This window comes from Gallinula chloropus (assembly GCF_964237585.1).
Source record: "Gallinula chloropus genome assembly, chromosome: 9".
In the NCBI taxonomy this organism is placed as follows: Eukaryota; Metazoa; Chordata; class Aves; order Gruiformes; family Rallidae; genus Gallinula; species Gallinula chloropus.
The window spans coordinates 9,520,747-9,542,960 of record NC_140094.1 but is presented as its reverse complement, the minus strand read 5'-3'; the positions used below and the strand labels follow the sequence as shown (position 1 = coordinate 9,542,960).

At 46.0% G+C, this 22,214-nt stretch overlaps 1 protein-coding gene and 1 long non-coding RNA gene across 3 annotated transcripts; both read right to left on the bottom strand.

The window, feature by feature from the left end:
• Window positions 1-1,204: 1,204 nt before the first annotated feature.
• On the bottom strand, window positions 1,205-2,519 carry LOC311194889. Its single transcript, XR_014617465.1, has 3 exons — window positions 1,950-2,519; window positions 1,725-1,857; window positions 1,205-1,329 (listed from the first exon to the last, which is right to left on the bottom strand). It is a non-coding gene; the product is annotated as an uncharacterized lncRNA (long non-coding RNA).
• Window positions 2,520-6,855: 4,336 nt separating this feature from the next.
• Window positions 6,856-21,320, bottom strand: WHAMM (WASP homolog associated with actin, golgi membranes and microtubules; the record flags this gene model as incomplete). Of its 2 annotated transcripts, XR_014617467.1 has the most annotated exons (11): window positions 6,856-7,157; window positions 7,528-8,118; window positions 10,874-11,357; window positions 11,705-11,800; window positions 11,885-11,971; window positions 13,414-13,601; window positions 14,543-14,708; window positions 15,322-15,491; window positions 15,893-16,043; window positions 17,420-17,593; window positions 20,784-21,320. XR_014617467.1 is itself a non-coding variant. In XM_084268135.1 (10 exons), 10 exons carry the CDS (start codon window positions 21,318-21,320, stop codon window positions 7,832-7,834), a joined length of 2,340 nt encoding a protein of 779 aa, XP_084124261.1. In that variant the 3' UTR covers window positions 6,856-7,831. The 2 variants fall into 2 exon arrangements, 1 of the variants encoding a protein (XP_084124261.1); XM_084268135.1 differs by having other exon boundaries at window positions 6,856-8,118.
• Window positions 21,321-22,214: the final 894 nt, after the last annotated feature.

The following is a 22,214-nucleotide window of genomic DNA, read 5'->3' as shown; positions in this document are numbered from 1 at the left end:
CTTTTATTTATGAGATTCCTCTGATTCCTGTGATTTATTTGATTTCTGTGATTCCTCTGATTTCTGTGATTCCTCTTATTTCTGTGTTTTCTTTTATTTATGGGATTCCTGTGATTTATTTGATTTTCTGTGATTTCTGTGATTCCTCTGATTTCTTAGTTTTCTTTTAGTTCTGGGATTCCTCTGATTTATGTTATTCCTCTGATTTCTGTGATTTGTGTGTTTTCAGTTGTTTCTGTGATTCCTCTGATTTCTGTGATTCCTCTGGTTTCTATTATTTCTGGGAATCATCCTATTTCTGTGATTTCTGGAATCTTATTTACAAGATTCCTCTGATTTCTGTGATTCCTCTTATTTATGTGATTTCTGGGATTCCTCTGATTTCTGATATTCCTGTGATTCCTGTGATTCCTGGGATTTCTGGGATTCATCTGATTTATTGGATTTCTTTTATTTATGTGATTGATTCCTCTGATTTATGTGATTCCTGTGATTCCGTAATTCCTCTGAGTCCTGAGTTTACTGAGGAGCAAAGAACCCAGAAAGGACACCAAGTATTCATGTCTCTCAAATCCCACGTACTGTAGTGGTGTTGGGTGCATTTATAAAGATAATCCCTGTCTCTGAAAGCTGAGAAATTGCAGTGTTTCATGTCCTCCTTCTGCTGCAGAGGTGCTGTGGTCATCTGCACTCAGTGCTCAGTGGGCGGGGAATGGCTTTAGAACAGGGATGAGACACACAACTGCTGTTTAAAAAGCAAAAGGACGAAGAGGCAGGGATGCAGCATGTTGCAGCCTGGCTCGTCTGCACTTTGCATGCCTTATTGGCTCAGATGAAAGATGACCAGAGTCCTGCATCCTGCTGGCTCCCTGAGGTGAGATGCAGCATCCCTGGCAACCTTCAGTGACAGCTGTCCAATTTCTGTGTCTTGTAACTGGATACTGGAGATGGAAGGTGAAACCTCTGCCCTCTGGAGCTTTTTGTACAAACTCTGGACGATTTTCTTCAGATACAATTGCTGTAAGGGAGGGGCTGGGTTTTATGCTTTCTGGATAAACCAACATTGCTGATCACAGCTCCTTTTTGGACAATAACCATAAGGGCATGCACAGGCCATCACTGACCTACAACGCTGCTTCTGCATGCGATAAATAGATATAAAAGTCCACATTAGCATTGATGGGAGTGTGCAAACAGGGACTGTGTGCAAGCAAATTTATTTGGAGTCCTTTTGTTTCGTAGACCAGCACATTTTGTGCAAAGCCATGAGCAGCACTGGAGAGTGTGTGTGTGTCCCCAGATCTCCTTTGGAGACGGATGGGCTCAGTCCTGTATCAAGGCAGAACATTGCTTGTTGCTCCATGCCTACCTCACCGCTGGTCCAGATGTCTCCTTAACCAATTTAAAGCTAATTACAGTTATACAGAAGACTGCTAAGCCCCATTTACATCACCATGGGGAAGACCACCACCACTGCTGGCAGTCATCCCACAGGGACAAAGGCTTGTCCACACAGCCAGCCCCATTTCTGGCACTGGGTACAGCGTGAGGAGACCTTGCAGCTGCCTCGTGTGCAGGCAGAGGCACTGGTGCTCACTGGTGAGCAACACCAGGCAGGAACAGGAGTGTCTCTCACACACACACACACACACACACACAGAGGCTGTGTCGCCCCGGCATGCAGCACTTCTCCCTGGAGCAGCTGTTACACAAGCAAAGCATACCTGTCAGCAGAGTGAACAAGATGCACTTCTGCTTCCCCGCTCCGCGTGCCTGCACACTCACACACTCTTCAGTATTTTCCTTCCAAAATAGTGGGCCTGCTGGCTCAGGAGGGAGAGGATGGAGCAGAGCTCTCTGTGTAGGCGAGGGGAAGCGTAGGCGCTTGATCCTATTTTGCTGTCACCTCTGCTTCTCAGGAAGAGACCGTGGGAAGGGCAGTGACTCACTTGCTGATGAGTAGTGATTTGAGCACATCTCCAGGAGCGGGGCAGATTCGTCACCCCCCGTGTCTGCACTGCCCACTGCCACGATGCCACGACGCGTGGATAACCATGCTGCTGGTGTTGGAGCTGGCTGCCTTTCAACCCATTCTCAGTCAGAAGAGGATGGAAACCAGGGGAGGAGCAGAGGCTGCTGCTGGTTCTCGGAGAAACACCTTTTGGTTTGCAAAGACACCCATGAGATGGCATTTAGACTGTTGCTGTGCGATAGAGAGGAGCTGCAACTGTCCCTGTGACACTATGAGTGATCGATGCATGCTTTCAAGTGTGGGTAAACCCAGTCTCCCAGTCAGACATTGTTTCTTTCCCTAGCCAGCGCCTGGCCAGCATTTCCCCCCCCTACTCACCTTTGGGCTGCTAGCAAGGCAACACTGTGGGCCAAGGCGGGTAGGGGAGTGTGTAGGGGTACTTACGTTCTGTTTCCATCGGGAAGCCATTGTTCAGGTCCAGCACTGAGACACAACCTTGCTTACCTGCACCCAGCTGCCAGCAGAAGCTGTTTTCAGCCCTGGCCTCTGTGTTTTGCTGGGGATCTGGGGCAGGAGGGAGGATCTAGTGGTAAACAAGCAACTGTATGTTGCTAAATACAATTTCTGAGCAATTTGTGGCTTGCTCTTACTGCAAGAGCAAGGCCTTGCTAGAGATGCTTGTTTTACAAAGCATTTTATCCCAAGTAGCTGAGCTGTTAATGTCCCTGGTACCTGAGCAGATTTAATTGTGCTGCTTCTTGCTTTCTGCTGAGCATGAAAATCATGTACCTTTTCACCAGGAAAAAAAAAATATAAATAAATAGCATTGTTGTGGAGCAGTTTGGAGTGTGTGGTTCCCCCCAGGGATTCATTCATGTATTGTTCTGAGCTCCTTTTGCTGCCATTGTTTGCTGTGGCATTTATTAAAAGATGCCTTTAATACCACTCACCTTTTATCATCACCACGGGTTTAATTGAAACGATGTGTCCCTCTTTCCTGCCAATATCACCTTATTATGGTATGTAGTGCACAGATGTGCTCTCAGATGCAAACAGGAAGTTTTGGAATTAAACCCAGGCTTTTGAAGTGAAGCCATGTGTAGTCTTAACTCTCATTTTCTCCAAAGGATGCATGCTCTTATCTACCAACCTCTTCTTTGCAAAGGAGAATTGAAAAAAAAAAAAGCAAAGCATTTCACATCTTTTTTGTTAGGCTTAATGAATGCCTTCATACTGATCCTCTTTGTCCCCTCACTCCTGGTGCCCTGGCATCCACACACACCTCTCTGTCTCAAGGGATAATAGAAGCGAGTGGAAGCAATCGAAGGCCGGATCATGGGCGCTGACTTGCAAACCTTCCCTGGCACCACTTCAAGCCCAGGCATGTTCAATAGTCCTGCAGTCCCAGAGGGTTTCTGTGGCTGCTCACACATGCAGGGCAGCAGGTGGCTGCACAGTGGCATCGGCACCGCTGGGATGTCACCCTGCCCCGGGAGTGGTGGCAGGGTGGTGGGTGACACTCTCACCTCACCCAGGGCAAGAGACACCCTGGGGTGGCTCCTCGGCTAGGGGTAGAGGTCCCATAAAGCCCAGGTTAAACCTTGGCTTTTCATAGAAACAGGAATTTGGTGGGGGATTCTTTTTGGGTTTAGCAGGACAGCAGAGAAAGGCAAATGCCTGCAGCATCCAGGAACCGTGCGGCTCACAACGGTGAGCAGGATGCTTGAGTGGCACACCAGCCCCTTCCACCCATGCACCTTAGAAAACAGCCAAGGAGAAGGAAATACATGTGGTTTGGATAGATAGAGACTCTGGAGTTCTTAACACAATTTGATACCGGGTGAAGCACTTTCACAGCAAGTTCTTAGCTCACTGTACATAGAGATACCTGCAGTCCTCAAGCACTGGTGGTGAAGACCCCACATCTCCCAGCTCCAGGCGTGCTGCTGGTCCCTTGTGCAAATGGCATTAACTCCATGACCTGCAGACAGGGGTGAGGTGTGAGGGAAGTGACATACATGCTCAGGTCTGTGTAAGACAAGATTCTGGTTGACTCCAGAGTCACACTCAGACTGGATTTGTGTGATTCAATACCATTTTGCAGAAAAAAGGAAAAAAAAAACCAAACCAAAACCCAACAAAAATCCAGTATCCAGCTTGAGAGTCAGCCCCATGTATTGAACCAGGGGGCTGGTTATAGAGGAGCTCCATAAATCACAACAAGTGGCACGATGACAGAAATGCTGACAAATCCATAGCTGCACCGGCATTACCAGCTACAGCCACGGCTCTCCGCACGCTGGGTAATGCTGCCACAACCCTGCTCTTGCTGTGATCAAAGGACTGGGGTTTCAAAGTGAAATTCTTTTAGTCAGACCAACTAGTCTTTGAATACATTAACTTTAAACCTCCCTAAAATTACTGGCAGCTGCTGTCTGGACTGCCCACGTCTACTTAGAGAGATCACAAGCCATGGGGATACTGATTTATAGAAATTGATCTCTTTACCTCATTACTGGCTTTCCAGCAAATCTGAGCATTATTAACTCTTTACAGCCAGACTACTGCATTATTCCACTTTAAACAAATCAATTTCTGCAGCTGGGCAGTCTGGAAGGAATATTCCCACTGAGGGATTCATTTACTAGCCCAGGATGACATTTAATACCCTTCTTAAAGTGTCTCAAGAAGCTGCCACAGCAGTTTTGCTGCCTAATCCAAATACTAATCCAGCCCAGTAAAGCTGCTCATTACAGAGCCAACACACCACTCCCGTTTCTCCTGGTTTTGTCCATCAGCTCTTCCATGTTGCTGAAAGCACATGGCACCAGCAGCCACACCAAACCTGCCAGAGGATGCTGAGGTCGGAAGGCACTTACCGAAGCCTGAGTTTGAAGCCAGGTTAAGGCCATTCTCCTCTGGACACTTGAAGGACTCCTCGAGGCTTTCCTCCTCATCATCAGCCTGGAGAGAATCAGCTGCAGGCCATGGGGGCCACTGCCATTCCTGCTGCAACACAGGACAGGTCTTCCTCATGGGGAGCCAGAAGAAAAATCCGAATGTGATTCACTAAGGGTTTTCTTCCATCTTCTTAGACTTCAGCGTCTCTCAGAGAATGAGCTGTGGCTTCCCCATGGAGCAAAGTGAGCCTCAAGGCAGTATGAGGAGGGGCTCACACACATCGGCTGGCCACAGGCTGCAAACCTCCCCCTGCCACAGCACATCAGCAATACGAGCAGGACCTGGGGGTGTGTTTGTCTAATTCGCTTTTAAAGATTACCACTGACACAAACTCCACCACCTTCCCAGACAATCTGCCCCAGCACCTCTCTGCACTCACTGTTCATTAAAAAGGTTTTCCTACCAATAATCTGCATCCTTCTGGCTGCAATTTAAGCCCCCAACCTCCCTGTGAACACCTAAAACAAACTACTCCTCTCTACAGCAGCCTCTTATGTATTTGAATGCTGCTCTTTCACCTTCTTTTGGCTAATGCCTGTGGTTTTGCTGCTTTCAGCTCCTGGCACTGCAGCTGTGTGGGGGCTGCTCTGCGTCCTGGGAGCCCTATTCCCATCAGGGCTCCTCTCTGCTGAGTACCAGCCTTCAAATTTTGGTAGTGCATCAAGGGTATTTGATAGAGGTGAGATCTTCCACCTGAACGAGAAAACTGCCGCAGCACATTTTTCACCAAGCAGGTCACCTGGCTGTACTGCAAGTGAAGTGGGCTTCTGAAAAGCAGCTGGATTCAGTTACTGAGTGGGCTTTTAAGGACGTTTTTCAGCCTGGGGTGTAGAGAGCTGTTAGACACCCAAGATTGGCCCCTAGCTGGGCTTCAGGTATTGCTGCAAGAGAAAACTAGATAGGAGAAATCACTGTCTGCCATCGCTGCTCCTGACGGCCTCTCCTGGGTAAAATGCTGCTGTTAAACACACAAAAGCTCTAAGAGTTGTTGGGGAAATTGCAACCCAGTTATTGTCTGCATACTTTACACTGCTGCATTTAATTCCCAAGCACTGCAGCTGAGACCTCAACCATAGCAATAAACCAGTGAAGAGCTCCATCCTGGACTCTGAGCTGCCTTTGGCAGGAGCTACCAGCCATGGGAAGGCAGCAAAGCCTCTGCATGCTCTCCCTCAATTTTAAATAACCTCACTGCCTAAGGGCCCACCCTGCATGAGGGCAGCTCACAGCCCCTGCACCCACACCCTCTGCCCTCCCCATGGGGCTGGCCAAGCACCCCCTCTGTCCCAGGCATCCCTAGGGATAAGATCTCCAAATCTGTTAAAGGGACAGATTTTGTCCCCAGTTCCCATCCATGGGAGGAATTCAGGTGGACTCTGAAAGCACAATGCACAGACCCCCGCTCCCCCTAGTTTGACACAGACCCTGCACCCTGGTCAAGCTCAGGGGCAGGCAGCATGGCATGGGTGCACTGCAGCATCATGCCCACCAGCCCCCCTCTGCTGACATCGCATCAAAAGCATTGAGTGAGAGCTGACCTGTGCTCGTGTCTCCATTGGTGTGACGGTGGCGGACAGAACACAAGCACAGCCCTTTCCTGACTCCCAAACAGCAATAGGTGCTGAACTCCCAGCTGCTGCTTCTCACATCAAAAGTGTAGCATACATATTTACTGCGCTGATTAAACAAATTTACTTCTCTATGGTAAAACAGAGAAATATTTGCAATTCTGTTACCAAATTACAATTCATAAATATTTGAGAAAATAAGGGCATTTACATATGGGGTTAGAGAGAGAGCACAGTGGCTGTATGGCTGCCACTTGCTATCAAAGGAGCAGAGCAGCATGGAAGTAATAATAAGTAATGCTTACTTCATGGTGACATCCTAAAATGAGAGCACTCTGAATCCACTACTTCTGTCAGGATATATTTTTATTAAGGGTCAGTGTAAACTCCAAAAGAAACTTCGAATTATTTTTGTCACTATCTTTCCGAAATAGAAACAGTCTCTAAATTGAATGCAGCTGAATTTTTAAATAGTCAGATTCCAGGCACAATGGAAATACGTGCTATTTATAAGGCTATCAGGTAATTTAAATTCATGAGAGTAACTATAAACATGTATCCATGTTCTCAGTGGGGCAATACAGCTCTGTATTACAGGGCTAGATCGCAGAAAATATGCACAGTACTTTGGCTCTTCCTTTCACACCAACAGCTCACTGTAAATGCAGAGGTATGAAAAACATTTAGCATTTAAAATCCTTTCTATTTTTCAGCTAAAAAGTAAACTTTTCAGTAATTACTGCAGTGGTATTTCAAACCATCATTTCTTCCAATCAGCATTACGAAGTGCATGCTTTATAACATAATGATAAATGGAGCATCCCTGTGGTTAGTTGAGAGTGAGGTCTATTAGACAAGCAAAGTGTTAAAGAAATTTCTGGACAACGGAGGTAGGAATGAAAGGTTCCAGATTATAAATTTTCTGGTCTATCACCACAGATTTGGTTCTACTTTGATCTGACAAAGTAGATTTTCAGTTAGTTTTTCACTCCTTACCTTAAACTGCGTTGTGATGGCATTACCTACCTAAACAAGGTGCGCTTCCATGCAGTGCTTTAGCTGTCTTCAGAGATGCTGAAAATTCTACATGGTCAAGCCAGAAACACCTATTAATGCAAGCACACTCTGGGGTATGATTTCTCATACAAAAACAATGATTTGCAGCTCCCATAGAAAATCAATAGGAATCTTTCACTTTACAAGACATTTTGGACTGTGATACCACGACACACAATCATGCTGTTCTTTCATTTTGGAAGGGACAGTCTTCTACAACGTGCAAACTGAGACACACACTGTTCCAGTCAGTACGTCTGTTCCTCTGAATTGGTTAGCCGTCCCATTCTCCATTATTCTGATCACTGCCTTCCTCTTCTTCAGAATCAGCAGACACTTTCTTAATTCTCTGGATGGCTGCCTTAATGCTTCTCTCCAGCTCATTAGTGGATCCTTTACTGACATCTTTCTCAGTATCTCGATTCACTTTTCTTAGTTTAACTCCCTGCCTTATGGCAGACAGGATGTTGTCTTTTACAGAGGTGTACGGATTTGGCTGTTCCACTTTGCGAAGATGAACTTCACTGCGTTTCAGAGAAGCCAAAACCTCATCCATGGAACCTGAAACAGACAATTCTACTGTTACCAGAGGAGAGGACAACCACACTTTAGGTATAAAACCCTACTCAAGCATTCAGGGTTCTTCCCTTCATCTTTGCTAGTGACAGGAGGAAAAAAACCAGTCTGTTCTGGCACTGATTCTTCTCAAGCTTCTGCAACACCAGGCTCTGGAACTGCTTTTAAAAAGCAGTTACAGCTTTTATATCTGGAATTGCGAATCCAACGCCTCTTCAACATTATACAAGGTTGTGCTCTGAGGAAGAAACGATACTCAAAGGAGGATGCTTCTTTTTCATTACAACTTTATGGGCTTTCAAAAAAAATAATTCACTGAACCAAAAAATCTCTTGTATCCTGTATTAGAAACAATCTACCATTCCTCCCCAGCTTGCTCAGAAGCCTGCTGAGACTGTCAATTGCATTTTTGCGCAGCCAAGAGAAAAATGAAAGGATTTGAGTAGAAGGGCTTGAAACGGCACCACTGAAGTCAGTGGAAGCCAGATCAGTCCCTAAGCAGGCAGGCAGGCAGCTCTTTTCTGTATGGACTTAAAAAATAATTCCCCTTTTACACCGTGATTTAAATCTCAGTCGTACATTTCTGAACTGCAGACATAAAGGACACCACACTGAGAGCTTCCATTAGTTCCCCTGAAACAGGCTGCAGTTTGTGGTTTCCTCCTTCTGGTGGGTTCTTTGTTGCTGGCTTCAGGCTGCTGCAAGGGAGGCAGCTTCCCCGGACAGCAGTCAGCTCCTGCAGCCACAGGTCCCAACCATCTGTGCCTCACAGCCAGGAGTATTCCTGCCATGTGCAGCACACAGAAGGTTATGGGATTAACATACAGCACCTGAAATAAAACATTCTGCTGAATCCTGTGCTAACCTCAGAGACAGAAATGCCAGAAAAAGAACCAAGGAAAGATCCACCAAGCTGTCTTACAAAACCTTTGAGGTAAGAAGTCCTGTCAAAGGGGCTGCCTGGGAAAAGACTAACAAATCAGAAAAGAAGTTCCCCTTGGAAAGTGTGCTAACAGGTTACAGACAATATTCTCTACACCAGAATATGAACCTCTCCTGGCTTTTCATGTGCAAAGACATGAATAGCTCATGTCTAACTAAACCAAACCTGTCTATGAAGATATTTCATTAAGTTCCTGTGGCAGTATTTTATTGATTACTATTGCAGTAATTAATATGCTGGTTTTCTTTAAGAAATAAGCGTAAGCAACCAATCAGATCTCTCCAGTAATAAAAAAAGGATTTTTCTTAGCCAAAACCAACACAAGGGCATCAATGTTAAGACTGCAAATGGTAACAAACACTAAGGACTAGCAAGGCTGTTCCAGTAGCAAACTACTCTGGCACACATCTCCTGCTGCTAATCAAAGCTTCTTAAAAGTATCTGTGGCTGTTATCCCACAGACCTCCCAGACTGAAGTTTGCAACTGGTCCCCTGGATGCGCAGCAGTTTGTCACAGTAACTCGGCTGCATTTCAGCCCTTCAGCTCGTACCTTCCCACCCCTTGGAAGGAGTGAAAATCCTGAACTTTCCCTGGTATTTCTGCCTGTGGTTTGCCTCTTAACCGAGGACACAAAGGCTGCCTAGGTGCACTGTGAATAGTCTGAAAAGGAAAAGCAGTGTACCACATTTAAAGACACGCTTCATTCTAGCATAAGCTGCACTGTGGAAACTGACAATGAAAAATTGCTGCCTTCCAACTTCCATCAATCTCCCTTACATAGTAGAAATATCTGCTTGCCTTAGAGATAAAAATAAGCCCGTTAGCAGGATGTATCCAGTGCAGCCTTGGGATGCTGCTGAGCTCTATTCTCATTCAAACTACTGCTTCAATTGCCGAGTTCAGCCTTCAATTACACCTGCATGATCTTGCTAACAAAGGAGAGGTGTAACAGAGCCGAATTTTTGCCCTAGGAATGTCAGTGTGCCAAAGCTATCCACCCGCCTTTCAAATCCTGGTTGAATTCTGCATGAATTCCCTTAAGAAACCTTTATTTAGAAATCAAGCAATTAAGTGGACACAGGCTGTGCACACCTTAGAAACTCCAGCAGCCCAACTGTTGGGTCTGTAGTACACAAATCCTGAACACTAAAGACTAGCCTTACCACAACCACAAATTTCCCCACAGTGGTCTTCTCACTGGACAGGTGACTAATCTTCAAACAAAATACCATGTTTCATTCAAAAGATGTAAAGTTATGGCAACAAACAACTTGGTAATAAAAGTTGCTTCTCACCAAACACGAATAAACCCCCTCTTCTGGGAATCTCTTCTGACACCTTCCTACCTATTACAGCAGTGGGGTTTTCAGTGTTATGAGAAATGCAGGTCCTGATTTAAGATCTCCACAGAACTAGCAGTGCTGTGATTAATCTTGGTTTAAAAAAACTTGTAAGGCTGTACTTCACACATGTAGGATTCCAGTAGAGATTCAGGTTCAAATGTCCTAGAAAACTGACCTGTCAAACTGGACAGCACTCCCCCAAAAACATGGAGTCACACACTCTGAGTGCATCAGAACCATGTGAAGTGTATCATACCAGAGATACAAATCATTGTTACCATTTAACATCCTGAGTTGTGGTGTTACTGTATATGGCTTCTTAGATTAAGCTTTCCAAGAGCTTCATTCTCTTGAGCAAGATTGCATACTATTCTGGTCCAGAACCAGAGGGAGGGAGAACAGAAAAATACAGGAAACAACGAAAAAAACACCAGCTGATATGAGCCTTCTTACCTATGTAATTATTTATAGGTCTCCTGGATGAATCATCCTGTTTGTGCAGTGCAGGGCTTTCTGTGGGGCTACAGGAGCTAAGGGGAAGTGGCTCATCCGCTGCTGCTGATGGTGTCTTCAAATGGAGAGGTAAGGGGGGAGGTGGGGGAGGCGGGGGAGGCAGAAAAGGAGAAGGGGGTGGAGGAAGTGGTGGTGGTGGTGGCAAGGATGGAGAGAGTATCAATCCCTCACTGTGCTTTTGCAACTCTGCGTCACTGTCAGCAACAAACATTTGGACAGGGATATCTGCTGGGGTCTGCTGATGTGAGGCTCTTGATTCCTTGGCTTCTACTAGCAGTATGCTCTCTGGCTGCTCCTCAGATGCCCGTGCTCTAGAGGACAGTGGAGGGGACAGTACTGCAGCCTGACGAGTGATGTTTTGTGGCAACTTGGGACTGAGAGGCTGGGGACGAGATGTCTTCAGAACAACATGAGCTGGACACCTCTGAAAAACAAATCATTAGGCAGGAGGTCACGTCTCTGTTGGACATCAACCCCAAAGAGACAAAAAGCCAGAGTACAGACCTGTCCCACTCACCCAGCTAAGCAGAAAATTCAACCCTGAACAGATTTAAATGAGTATCAATACATTTCTTTCAAAGCTGTTACCTCACTTGCATTCTTTGCAACAGGTTCAGCACCGGGAAACCATATCCTCAGTGGATTTAATCCTCATATTTTAGGCTATCCAAATGGTTGTCTCTGATTTGGACCATGCTCACATGAGTTATGGCTACTTTCTGATGTTGTATTTTGCCACCACTTAGGACTACTGCTGTTCATAGTACTTGCCTCCCTGAATGTTTTCAGCCTCTCCAGTGTTTTCTGACGTTCCTGGCTTATCCACGCTTTTTTCTTTTTCTCCTCCTCTCTTTGCTTATCTCTCTTCTGCATTAAAAAACAAGCAAGTGAGCCTTAGTGTGTGAAAACAAACAGCTGCCAGATTCTCCACAACTGTTACTCAGTACTCACTATCTGTATGCAGTGATGCTGCTGGAAGCGTTTCCTGCTTTCCTCCGCCTGTTGCAGCCGCTGCCGATGGCTTGCTTCACACTGATCCTGGGAGAACAGCAAAATTCACCCAAGCCTTGGTTAGTTCATGTTTACTGTGCACCATCTGTGCCATTAACTGCTGTGCATAAACCACTCAACAGCGACCAAGGCCAAGTGCTTGGCTGTGCCACGGACAGCTAAGCTCAACCAGTGGCAGATGTGAGACCCTGAAGGTGAATTCTCTTGGACTCTTTCATGGCTAAAGCCAATGGGATCTTTTTTCATGGCTAAAGCCAATAGGATCTTTTTTTCTCCTAATTAGTGATAGGGTTATTCATGCTGCAGAGGAAACATATCCAGATTTGAACCAATGCTTCTTATATTTAGCTTTAAAATTTTTTATAAAAGAAGAAATAAAGAGAAAAGACAAAAGTAGAAAAACAAGCTCTACAGAAATTCTACCTGGGTGCCAGCTGAAGGTAAGGGGTGCAAAGACATGAGGAAGAAGTCTAGAGGGAAGTTAGCAGGGCACTACAAAACATAAGGCATCTTTTCCCATCCCTTATTTGCCATAGTCCCCAAGTACAAAAGCCAGAGAAGAAAAGGTATGAGTAGCACAATGAATGGCTAACAGGGTTACCTTCTGTCAGAAACAAAATGCTGCAGAGAAGCTGGGAGTCACTATTTGTCCCTGTGCAGAGGGGGCTTATTCACATGGCTGGGTAAGAATTTGCAAATCATCTGGCATTTGGCTTTAGTGTTACATAACCAATAGACAGCAATTAAGTGAATGAAAACAGAGGCAAAGGAAGTGTCCTGCTGAGAAAGCAGTTGCAAGCAAGAGACAATGATGGCTCACAAAACATTTCCAATGTCACTCCCATTTTGTCCAGTCTAATGAGAGTTAAAAGGCCAGAGAGACTGGAGCTTAAGCTCTGCTCTCTGCCTCAGGAGGACTGTGCAAGTGTAAGGTAAGCTCAGCTCACTGGGAAGGTTCATGAGAGTCAACTGTGATCTCACTTGTGTCTTCCTAGTGTTCTGCTCTGAATGGGAAACAAAGGAAAAAAACGCCCTTTGCTCAGAACTGAGAAGCTAGACAGAGAATTGCAGCAGTTGTTCCCCTCCCTCCCATTCAGAGGTAAATTATCAACAGTGTGGGTTGTTCTGTCACTGCAGCTTCCTGCACTGCAGGCCAGGTTTTCTCCTGTACTGCAGCTGTACAAGTCTGCCAAGGCAGAGCTCCAGCTGGCCACAGCAGGGCTCTGGTATGGTTTAGCTGACAGGGAACACCTCTTAGGTGCTCTCAAACTAGAGGGGCACCTGCACCACACAGTGGAATGTAAAGCTAGCTTAAATCACACTGCCCTTCTCTCTGTTTGCAGGCCTTGGCGCTGAGTCATGTATCATCTTGTACGGTCCACCCAAAGCTTCCCTAGTTGTTTCCAGTCCATCCCTCATGAGTCAAGACATCAGCTAAAGAAAATGCACATCTCCAGGACTGCATTTACTTTTTTGTTCCTGAGGTAGGCTCTCCTGGCACAGACAGTCCCACGCTTTGACTCCAACTGCTTAGTCTTCTGCCTCAGCACCGTCATTTCTGACAAGTTAGCGTAATGTTGTCCCATTGTCTGTTCAATGACCTTGAGCTCCTCAGGATTTTCACATGTATCATAGTAAACAACTTCATCCTGTTTCTCTAAAAAGGCATTTGGCATTTTTTAAAAAAACCCAAAAATTGCCAGAGTTATTTAAACATTTCAAGAACTAATGACATTTAAAAAGCCATTGAATGCAGTTAGTTATTAGAAAGTGTAATGCTCCAGAGCTGAGCTTGGTCCTTCAAAGTCTTGTGCAAACATGTCATGCTACTCACAGGGTGCTTTGCAGGATCAACTTTATGCTGTTAGCATTTGTTGTTATTTAGCTTTCTCTTTCAAGTATCTCCCTGTGTTCTAACTCTTACCTTCAACAACTAGAGTCTTCCTGGAAACCTGAAGACTCTTCTGATCAACACCAGGTGACTTGTTTTACTATTTACCAGGTTTTAATTGTGCAACAAGCAGGAGCACTCTTTACTTCACACAGTGTACACAGTGATATAGATTTCATATGCATAAATGAGCATAAACAAGACTGGTGCCTAGTTTGGTCATAAATATGTTAGAGACACAAACTGGAATACAGCAGTACTCAAGTACCATTTAGCTATAATTCTATCATTACAGGATGTATTTTGCAATTTCTGCATGTTAAATTGCAACAGATATGTGGTGAATTTCAGGACCCATTTCAGCTGATCACAATACCAGAGTTTCTACACATGGATCCTGTAACTACAAGAGCAGTCAAGTATTTTCAGTGTAAGTTATTCCATACATTAAACCAGGGCATGCACTATCACAGCTGATGTCAAGATGAGCTACCAGTGTGACTTTTGTTTTTTAAACTTGGGTTATCAAATTAGTGTCTAATTAGTAAGAAGACAAAATACAAAGTGGTGTCATGGCATCAATGTTTACCAACAATGCTTTCTACTATCAAGACCTGAGCACTAGCTTTCTTTTTTGAAGTTAAAACCAAGCAGGTGATATCACTCCTGTGTTTTGGATGTGTGCTTAAATATCTGTTTATTCTTACCTTTAATCTGTCTCCTTAATGTTTCCAACTGTACAATAAGCAGCATCTCTTCATGCTTCAGTATTTCAAGCTGTACATTATATAACTCCAGCTGCATTTCATAATACTGTATTTCCAGCTCCTCCACTACAGGTAGGTTCTCTTCTTGTTCACTGAGGTTCTCCAACTGTATAACCCCAAATAGAAAACAAAAAAGCATTAATGACAAAATATGCACACATGAAACATTCACAAGTACCTGTACAGAGCAGAAGCTCAGAGGAGCAGAGAGCCTTATTAACCTAAATTTTAATTTTACCTCAAGTCTACCAGGAAAGGCTTCATTATAATCTGCACAAACAATAGTGCTCCTGAAAACAATTACACATGGTGCAGTCCACTACTCTGAAGACAACAACTATCAGGTACTCCTAGCACCAGTTACAGTTAGCATCAAATAAAGTAGGCTAGAAGATTAATATTAAATAAATATCTTCATCTTGTGGTGTCCCCTGAAAAGAATATCTGGCCTTTATCTCCCTAAAACTAACAATTGTAAAAGTTAGTATCACAAATACTAACATGACACTTGAAGTACCTTAACTTTCCTAAGTATCAACACATGTGCAGCAGCACTTTTAACAACCTGGAGACATGAACTTTCCCACAACTTAACCCCATGTTGAAAACCTAAACTGTTTCACAAGACTTCGAAAGTCTACAACTATGACCCCCCTGGTAGGTTTTGATCAGCCCTTCACAGAACAGTGACAGAAAAGGAAGCTTTGCAAAAATCTTACTGTTTTCTGAATGCCAGCTCTCTTCTGTTTCAGGCACAACTCCTTGGCCCTCAGATGCTGAAGGGTTTCTTTAGCTAACATACATTTCAGGTTTTCTAGTCGTGGCAAAGCTGACGCCCAGGTGGCTTTACCAAATCTTTCCTGATCTTGTTCCATCTGTTTGTGCATTGCTGCAGATTTAAACATCACAGTAAGATAAGAGAAATGCAGTGTAGTAACAGCACTGATGTGTTTCTACTATGACTGAAGTACCAAAAATGCTGATGTTAAGTGATTTCTGAAGCTTCTTTAGAAATTACAAGTCTAAAAGGGCAAATTTATGATTTTACATATGTAAGTAAAATACTTCACTGTACCACGGGAACACACTTTAACTGTTACACAGCAATACACTCAGTTAACATGCTGCAGTCCTTGAGGCTTGCACATCAAGGGCATATCAAAATGGTTCCTTGTCCAGCTGACTCATCCTAACCTCAGGGTCTGCAGGGAGACAGCAAAGGTGACAAGAGCAGCTCTGCTCCTGAAATCAAGTGTTTACATAGCCTTTTGTGTAAATCACTCTGATTACCTGCCAGAGCCTTCATAGTTTCCTTGAAGTAGTTCACAGTGATATCCTGAATAGAGCACACAGCCTTCTCAGCTCGCTTAGTCCATTCTTCAGCATCTTTCTGCAAAGCTGCTACTCTTCTAGGCCCCAAATTGTCATACTGCAAAGATTTCTGCAAGGAGACAAAATGCTCAGCTACCAACTGATTACCACAGCAGTGTAGCCTGTGTTATCCTATACTTGGAGACATTTCAAGCAAGGCAGAGCATGGTGGGAAACATGGCCTTCCCCTCATCTGACACAAAGTGAGTCACTACTCACATTGATTTATTGCCCTGTTCCCCACTCTCTAAGCTAACTCAGAACCTGTGCTCCCCAACCATGTTTTCATACTCAATTTTGGATTGATTTATTTCTTAAAACATATTTAAACTATCACATTAAAGACCATGTTCAACACAAGTGGTTTTAGTTGTTACCAAAAGTAACAAAACCATTCTTCTATGTGCAATGTTCTCTTCTATTTTTCCCCACGTGTTGACAGCATATTGCACTGTCAAGTTCTCCAGTTTGGCAGTTCTTTCACACAGGAACTGGGATATGGAAAAGAAACATAATAGAGTATTTTCAGGCCCACAAAGTGTGCACGGGTACAAGACCAGTATTCAAATATTTTTTTAAAGAACCAGATTTCAAATTAGCCTAAAGATCCTTCTGAGCTGTTTTTTCCTGGGGGCTTTTTTCTGGGTTTTTTTTTTTTTTTTTTAATACAAAACCAATCTTTCCATTTCATTCATTCCAGTTTTCACTTGAACTTTCAGTACAGCATGCTGGGTATTTTATCTTGACAGATTTACACCTTCAGCATCCAATGAGCTTAGTCTCAATTTGAAACTTTTCTGCTCTTCTTGAGAACAGCTCCAATTTTAACAGACTATTTAAAGAAAAATCAAAACAGCCCATGTCTGTCTTTACCAGGGGCATTATAACTTTCAGTGCAAGATGCACATGAACTTAAATGAACAAAGTAACAACTGACATGTTTTGATCTGTACTTCTAGCAGATTGTAGGAGCAATGGGAAAGTGCATTGTGTGGTAAAGTCTCTGTTCTACCACCTCAACTGAGCTACTGTGTTGCATCAGCATTGCTGGGGAATGGCATTTGCAATGTCCCAAACTGATCCCACTGAAGGAGGCACAACAGCAGCAGCACATCTCTCTAAATTCAGCCTACCAGAGGGTAATCCACAGAGAGGCTGAGTGTGGAAACGTTTTCCTTTTAATTCCTCAAAACAGAGGGAAGTGGGACACTGGTGGGAAGACAGCTGCAGTTCTATTCAAGCCAGTAGCATGGACTCTTGAGATCCCTAGAGTGGTTCTGCACTACTCTGAATTTCTCTGTCACATTTGGTGGCTTGGCAGGGACCACAGAAATGTAGGTAAAGACAAAAGTAGGGAATATTAAGTGATCCAAGCTTGAACTGCTCCAAGAGCAGCTGATGCCCTACTATGTAACTCAGCCTTTCCCTTTGTAAAGGCAGACCTACCAGGATTTCCAGTTTGTACAGCGTCGCCAGCTCTCGCATATCTCTGAAGGGCTGCAGTAAATACTGGTAGAATTGTGTTGCCATGGTGACCAAATCCTGATAAGCTGCTTCTTCTTCTTCATAAACCTTCATCAAAGCCACCATTGTGTCAGCATTTTTATGCTGCTGAAGAACCTAGTGGGATAAAAGGTAAATCAGACTTTGCGTTCGTGCGTGCTGACTGCTGACGAGCTTCGGTGGGAAGGACCTGTCCTCTGTCATCTGATGACCTGAGGAGACTTCCCACTACACAGGAGGGACACACCAGGCATCCAGCAGCCACCCCTAGCTGGAAATATCAATAACACCGTGCCATTAACAGCACTAACTACTGCATATCACACTGGGAGACTGCAAGGAGAATCATACCTAGGGCTCCCACCACAGAAATTCCAATAGCTCTGTGCAGAAGACTCAGTTGCTGCTTTTTGTGGGAAACTGAGCAAGCCTGTGTACTGGGAGGACAAGTAAGGTATCCTTAAACTACCTCTTGCACTGCTTCCCCAAGTGCTGAGTTTCTAGATCCAGAATTTCAGACTTAGAGCATAGAAAAACCAGATTGCCATTTAAAAAAAAGCAATTGGAAATAAATTTCTACCCTGCAGTTAAACTCCTTTAGCATTTGTGTAGTTCATAATAGTTTATTCTAATCTCAGTTCTGGTGATAATGCATTTTGTCACATCTTATTCCTCCATGGAATGACTGCCTTTGTGATACACTAGTCCTTATTTAAGGTCTTAATCTGCCTCAATGACAAAACACAAATTTGGAAACTCCCCTTCAATTGCATTTGTTCACTGACACCAATCAAAGCTTGAAAGATTTCTGACAGCAGCTAGCAGAGACCACGGTGTGCTCGATGTGCCAAGACAGAGTGAGGCAGCTGAGAGAACACAGCTAAATTCCATTGTAAGGACAGTGTCTGCTCGGCATCTCTGAAAGGAGGGAAGAGAATAGGGGGATGAGGGGTGCCACAATGAGGAAAACACATTAGAAACATAAGACTGATTGTGTTCCAACGGAAGAGCACTGGAATTCAGCCATCACCTTTGCTCTTACCAGCTAAATCCAGGTAAGACAACAGGAGCAAAGTTCCCAGCTGTGGAGGCATTTCCTCATGGAAAAATCTGTAGAAGTCAGCTCAAGGGCATTTCTCACCCATCCTCTCTCCAGGCCTGGCACAAGCAGGACAGGGGAACACGAGGATCTGAACTGCAACATCTCTGATAATTCCAGAAGTCCCACGGCCCCTTAGGCTTCCCCAGGAGCTCCCAGTGCCTCAGAGGCAGTCCCGGGGCCCACCTGCAACAATTTAACAGCCTGCCTTTCCCCACCATCAAAAGCCAAATACAAACACAAGAGCTCACTTTCTGGTTCCCATACTCAAAGCAAGCAGGTCATGCTGCTTCTGGAGGATGGTTATAGCAAAGAGAAGGAATACTAATGGCATATTATAGTCAACTCATGAGGAAATTATTCATTACAACAGTTTTAGGGTTGGTTTGTTTGGGACTTTTTTGTTTGTTTTAAAGTAAAACCCTTGCTTTCACACAGTCTGGGTTTTTTTTTTTTTTTTTTATATAATTCTGGTTCACCAATAGCCCAGCTATCTCCTGTGGTTGTTTTAATGGTACTGTTCTGTTTTGTTTTTTCCTTTGAACACATACACACAAAAAGTATTGACACAACACTAATCTCTATCCTGTAGTGATACCTTTTGCATTCTTCAAAATTAACTTCCTGAGGCTTTTAAGGACACAGATGCAGAAAGGGAAGAACAATGCTCTGAATCTTAAGGCTAGTTTAGTATCAGAAGAGACAAGTTATATTTCTTGACTCTTACGTATTGCAGTCAAGACTAAGTTACATGTCCCTGTAAGGCCTGCAAATACACCACCACCACTCCATAGTGTGTTCAGCTGTATCTAAAGTGCAGTCAGAAATCACAGGATAACTGGTACCAAGTTACACTTGATCACCAAACCCCAGACTGCCATGTGCCTGTGACACCCCAAGCACAATGGCTAGAATTTTTTTCTAACTGGTCCATGCATTGTTATAGTCAGTTATGGAAATGATCATCTTGTATACAACACTGCACATGAACTTCATGTTGTTCAAGTTGCCTTTTTAAAAAGGGTTTTTCTGAAACAGTAACATTGTTACAGCAGTTAAATACTGAAATGGGAAACAGAAGGCTAAAGCCAACTGTCTTTACTTTCCTCCAAAGCATGATCATTTTCATAAAACACTTTTCAGCTTACTTAGCCTGGAAATAGACTGCAAACAGATACTGCAAGCAAACTACAGCCGTGAAACACCAGGACCTTAAAGTATCTGTAACCCTTGTGTTGACATACCCATGTCTTAATTGCAACCATGTTACTAGATATCATCCTTTAAGTTCATGGTTACTACAGCACGAAAAACACAGGAACATGCCTGCAGCAAGAAAGCATCATCGTTAGTTCATACAATCATTGGGCCAGATTTGACACCCAAAAAATCTGTAACACAATTCCTGATAGCAGAACACCTATTTAACTAAGTTTGGTTTTAATAAAAAACTTGACTGAGAAGTCAAGGCAGTCCAGTTACAGGCATTACTGCAGCCAGGCAGGCCGAGACCTTCGTGGGGAGGTTAGGAAATTAAAGCATGATTGTACTCTCCCTTTTGGTTACTGTTCCACCCATTACACAACACTTCTGGATATTTTTAGCAATGTGTTTTTGTAGGAGCACTTGCAGCTTAAGTGTGTGCCCTAATGTCTTACACAAACTGCCCACCCGGAGCTGGCTTATTCCCCACTTAATAAAGTAGCACTTACAAAGACTGATGATGCTCAGTACCTGAGAAAGTTGACTTCACAGTCTCCATGCAACCAAAAAAGCGTTTGTGTAAGTGCTGATCTGAACACTGGACAATACTCAAGCAGATGGTATTAGTGACTTGCTCACACTGGCTCACGTTTCTCAAACACGAGCTTGACCTGGATGACTGAAGCTCACAGCAGAGGCTGCCAACCTCACACACGTAACCCCCAGGTGAGCGGCAGGTGCTAACGCGGAGGCTCAGACAGGCGCCCCTGCGAGCCGGGCTGCAGCACGGAACAGTGCAGGCGGTTCTACACCGAGGGAAACCCGCAGGGAAAGCGGGGGCGGCCCTAAGGCCCCCCGCCCCTCGGGTCACTGCGCTCTCAGGCGAGCAGGCCCAGGCCGGAGGCGCCTACCGGCCTCCTCGGCAGCTCCGGCCTACTCGAGCCCCACCTGCGCTGCGGGACAGTCCCTCCGCGTCCCGCCCCCGCCCGGCCCCGGCGCCCGTACCCGCCGCAGGGCCTCCTTGGCCCGGGCCAGGTGGCCGCGCAGGGCCCTCCCGCGGAGCTCCTGGAGACTCTCGAAGTACTCGTCGTCGCAACGGCGGCGGTCCGCGGCGAAGAGGGCGTCCAGCACCACCCGGCCGCCGCAGAGCTCCAGGGCCCAGCCCAGGTAGCGCTCCAGCTCCCGGCACAGCTCCTGCACCTCGGCCTCGTCCGGCACCGCACCGCCGGGGAACAGCACGGCCCAGAGCCCGCCGGCGGCGCCGGGCAGCGTCGGCGGCAGCGCGGGGAAGGCGGGCTCCAGGCGCGGGCAGACGGCCGCCAGCTGCCGGTGGATGCCGCCTAGGGCCGACGCCGAGAAGAGGCCGGCCCAGCTCTGAGGGGCCTGCGCCGCCGCCTCCGCCCGGCCGTGGCAAGTCACGGCGAACGCGCCCTCCACGCTGTTCCAGGCCACGAGAAAGCGGAGCCGCGGCGGCTGGGGCTCGGCGAAAGCCGTGTCACGCACGGACACCCACCCCTCCAGGCTGTCGGGCTGAGGCTCCATAATGGCGGCAGCCGGGCCCGCGCCCGCGGAGCGAAACAGAAACCGACCGGCCTTAAAGGCACCACGCGCGCTCCCGGCAACGGGGCGGGCGCCCCGCGGCGCGTAACCGGCATCTCGCGGAGCCATTGGCTGTCACCGCGCAGGGGGCGGGGCCAAGGCGGGGCCGCCGGAGGGGGCGGAGCGGGCGGGGGTCACCGGGCTGGGAGGCAAATCTGTGCTAAAACTAGAAGCGCCGGGGGTGTCCAGCGCAGTGTGCGCGTAGCGGCCTCAGGCCGGAAAGCAAAGTTCCTGTCGTGAAACACGCAGTTACTTCTGTGCACAGCGAGGGGCGGGGCGCGGGCTTTACCTCAGGGTGTCCCCGCGCCGCGGGAGGCCGCCGCCATTTTGCCGTGCCCTGTGGGTTGGAGCCGTCGGCCGTAGCCAGCTCCCACGGGCTGAGGGAAACCTGCCGTGTGCGAGCGGTTCCCAACCGCCGTTCCCCGGGGCCCGGCAAAATTTCGCAGGTCGATCCCAGGTGAAGCCCGGCGCTCCTTCCCTGTGCTTCAAAATGGAGACGACGCTGCCCTGAATCAGCCATTGAGCCCCGCGGGTGGCCTCAGGCCCCAGCAAATGCCGTGCGCCCAGAGGCTCTGGCAGCAAACCAGCCTCTCGTGAAACGGTGCTCTTCCTTAAATCAAATTCAGTCATAAGGGCATCGTACTCATTATACCACTGAAATGCTGCCTCGCGGGCCTCTGAGGGAAGTGGGGAGTAAGGTGGGAGGGCGTTACATAGCACTTAGATCTTACTCAGGCCTTGTGTACAAGGGCAATAAGAAGTTCTCATTTTGAAAAATTAATAAAACTTGTCTGACAGTATAAATGTTAACATTCCAGCAAAGACTGCATCATTCCT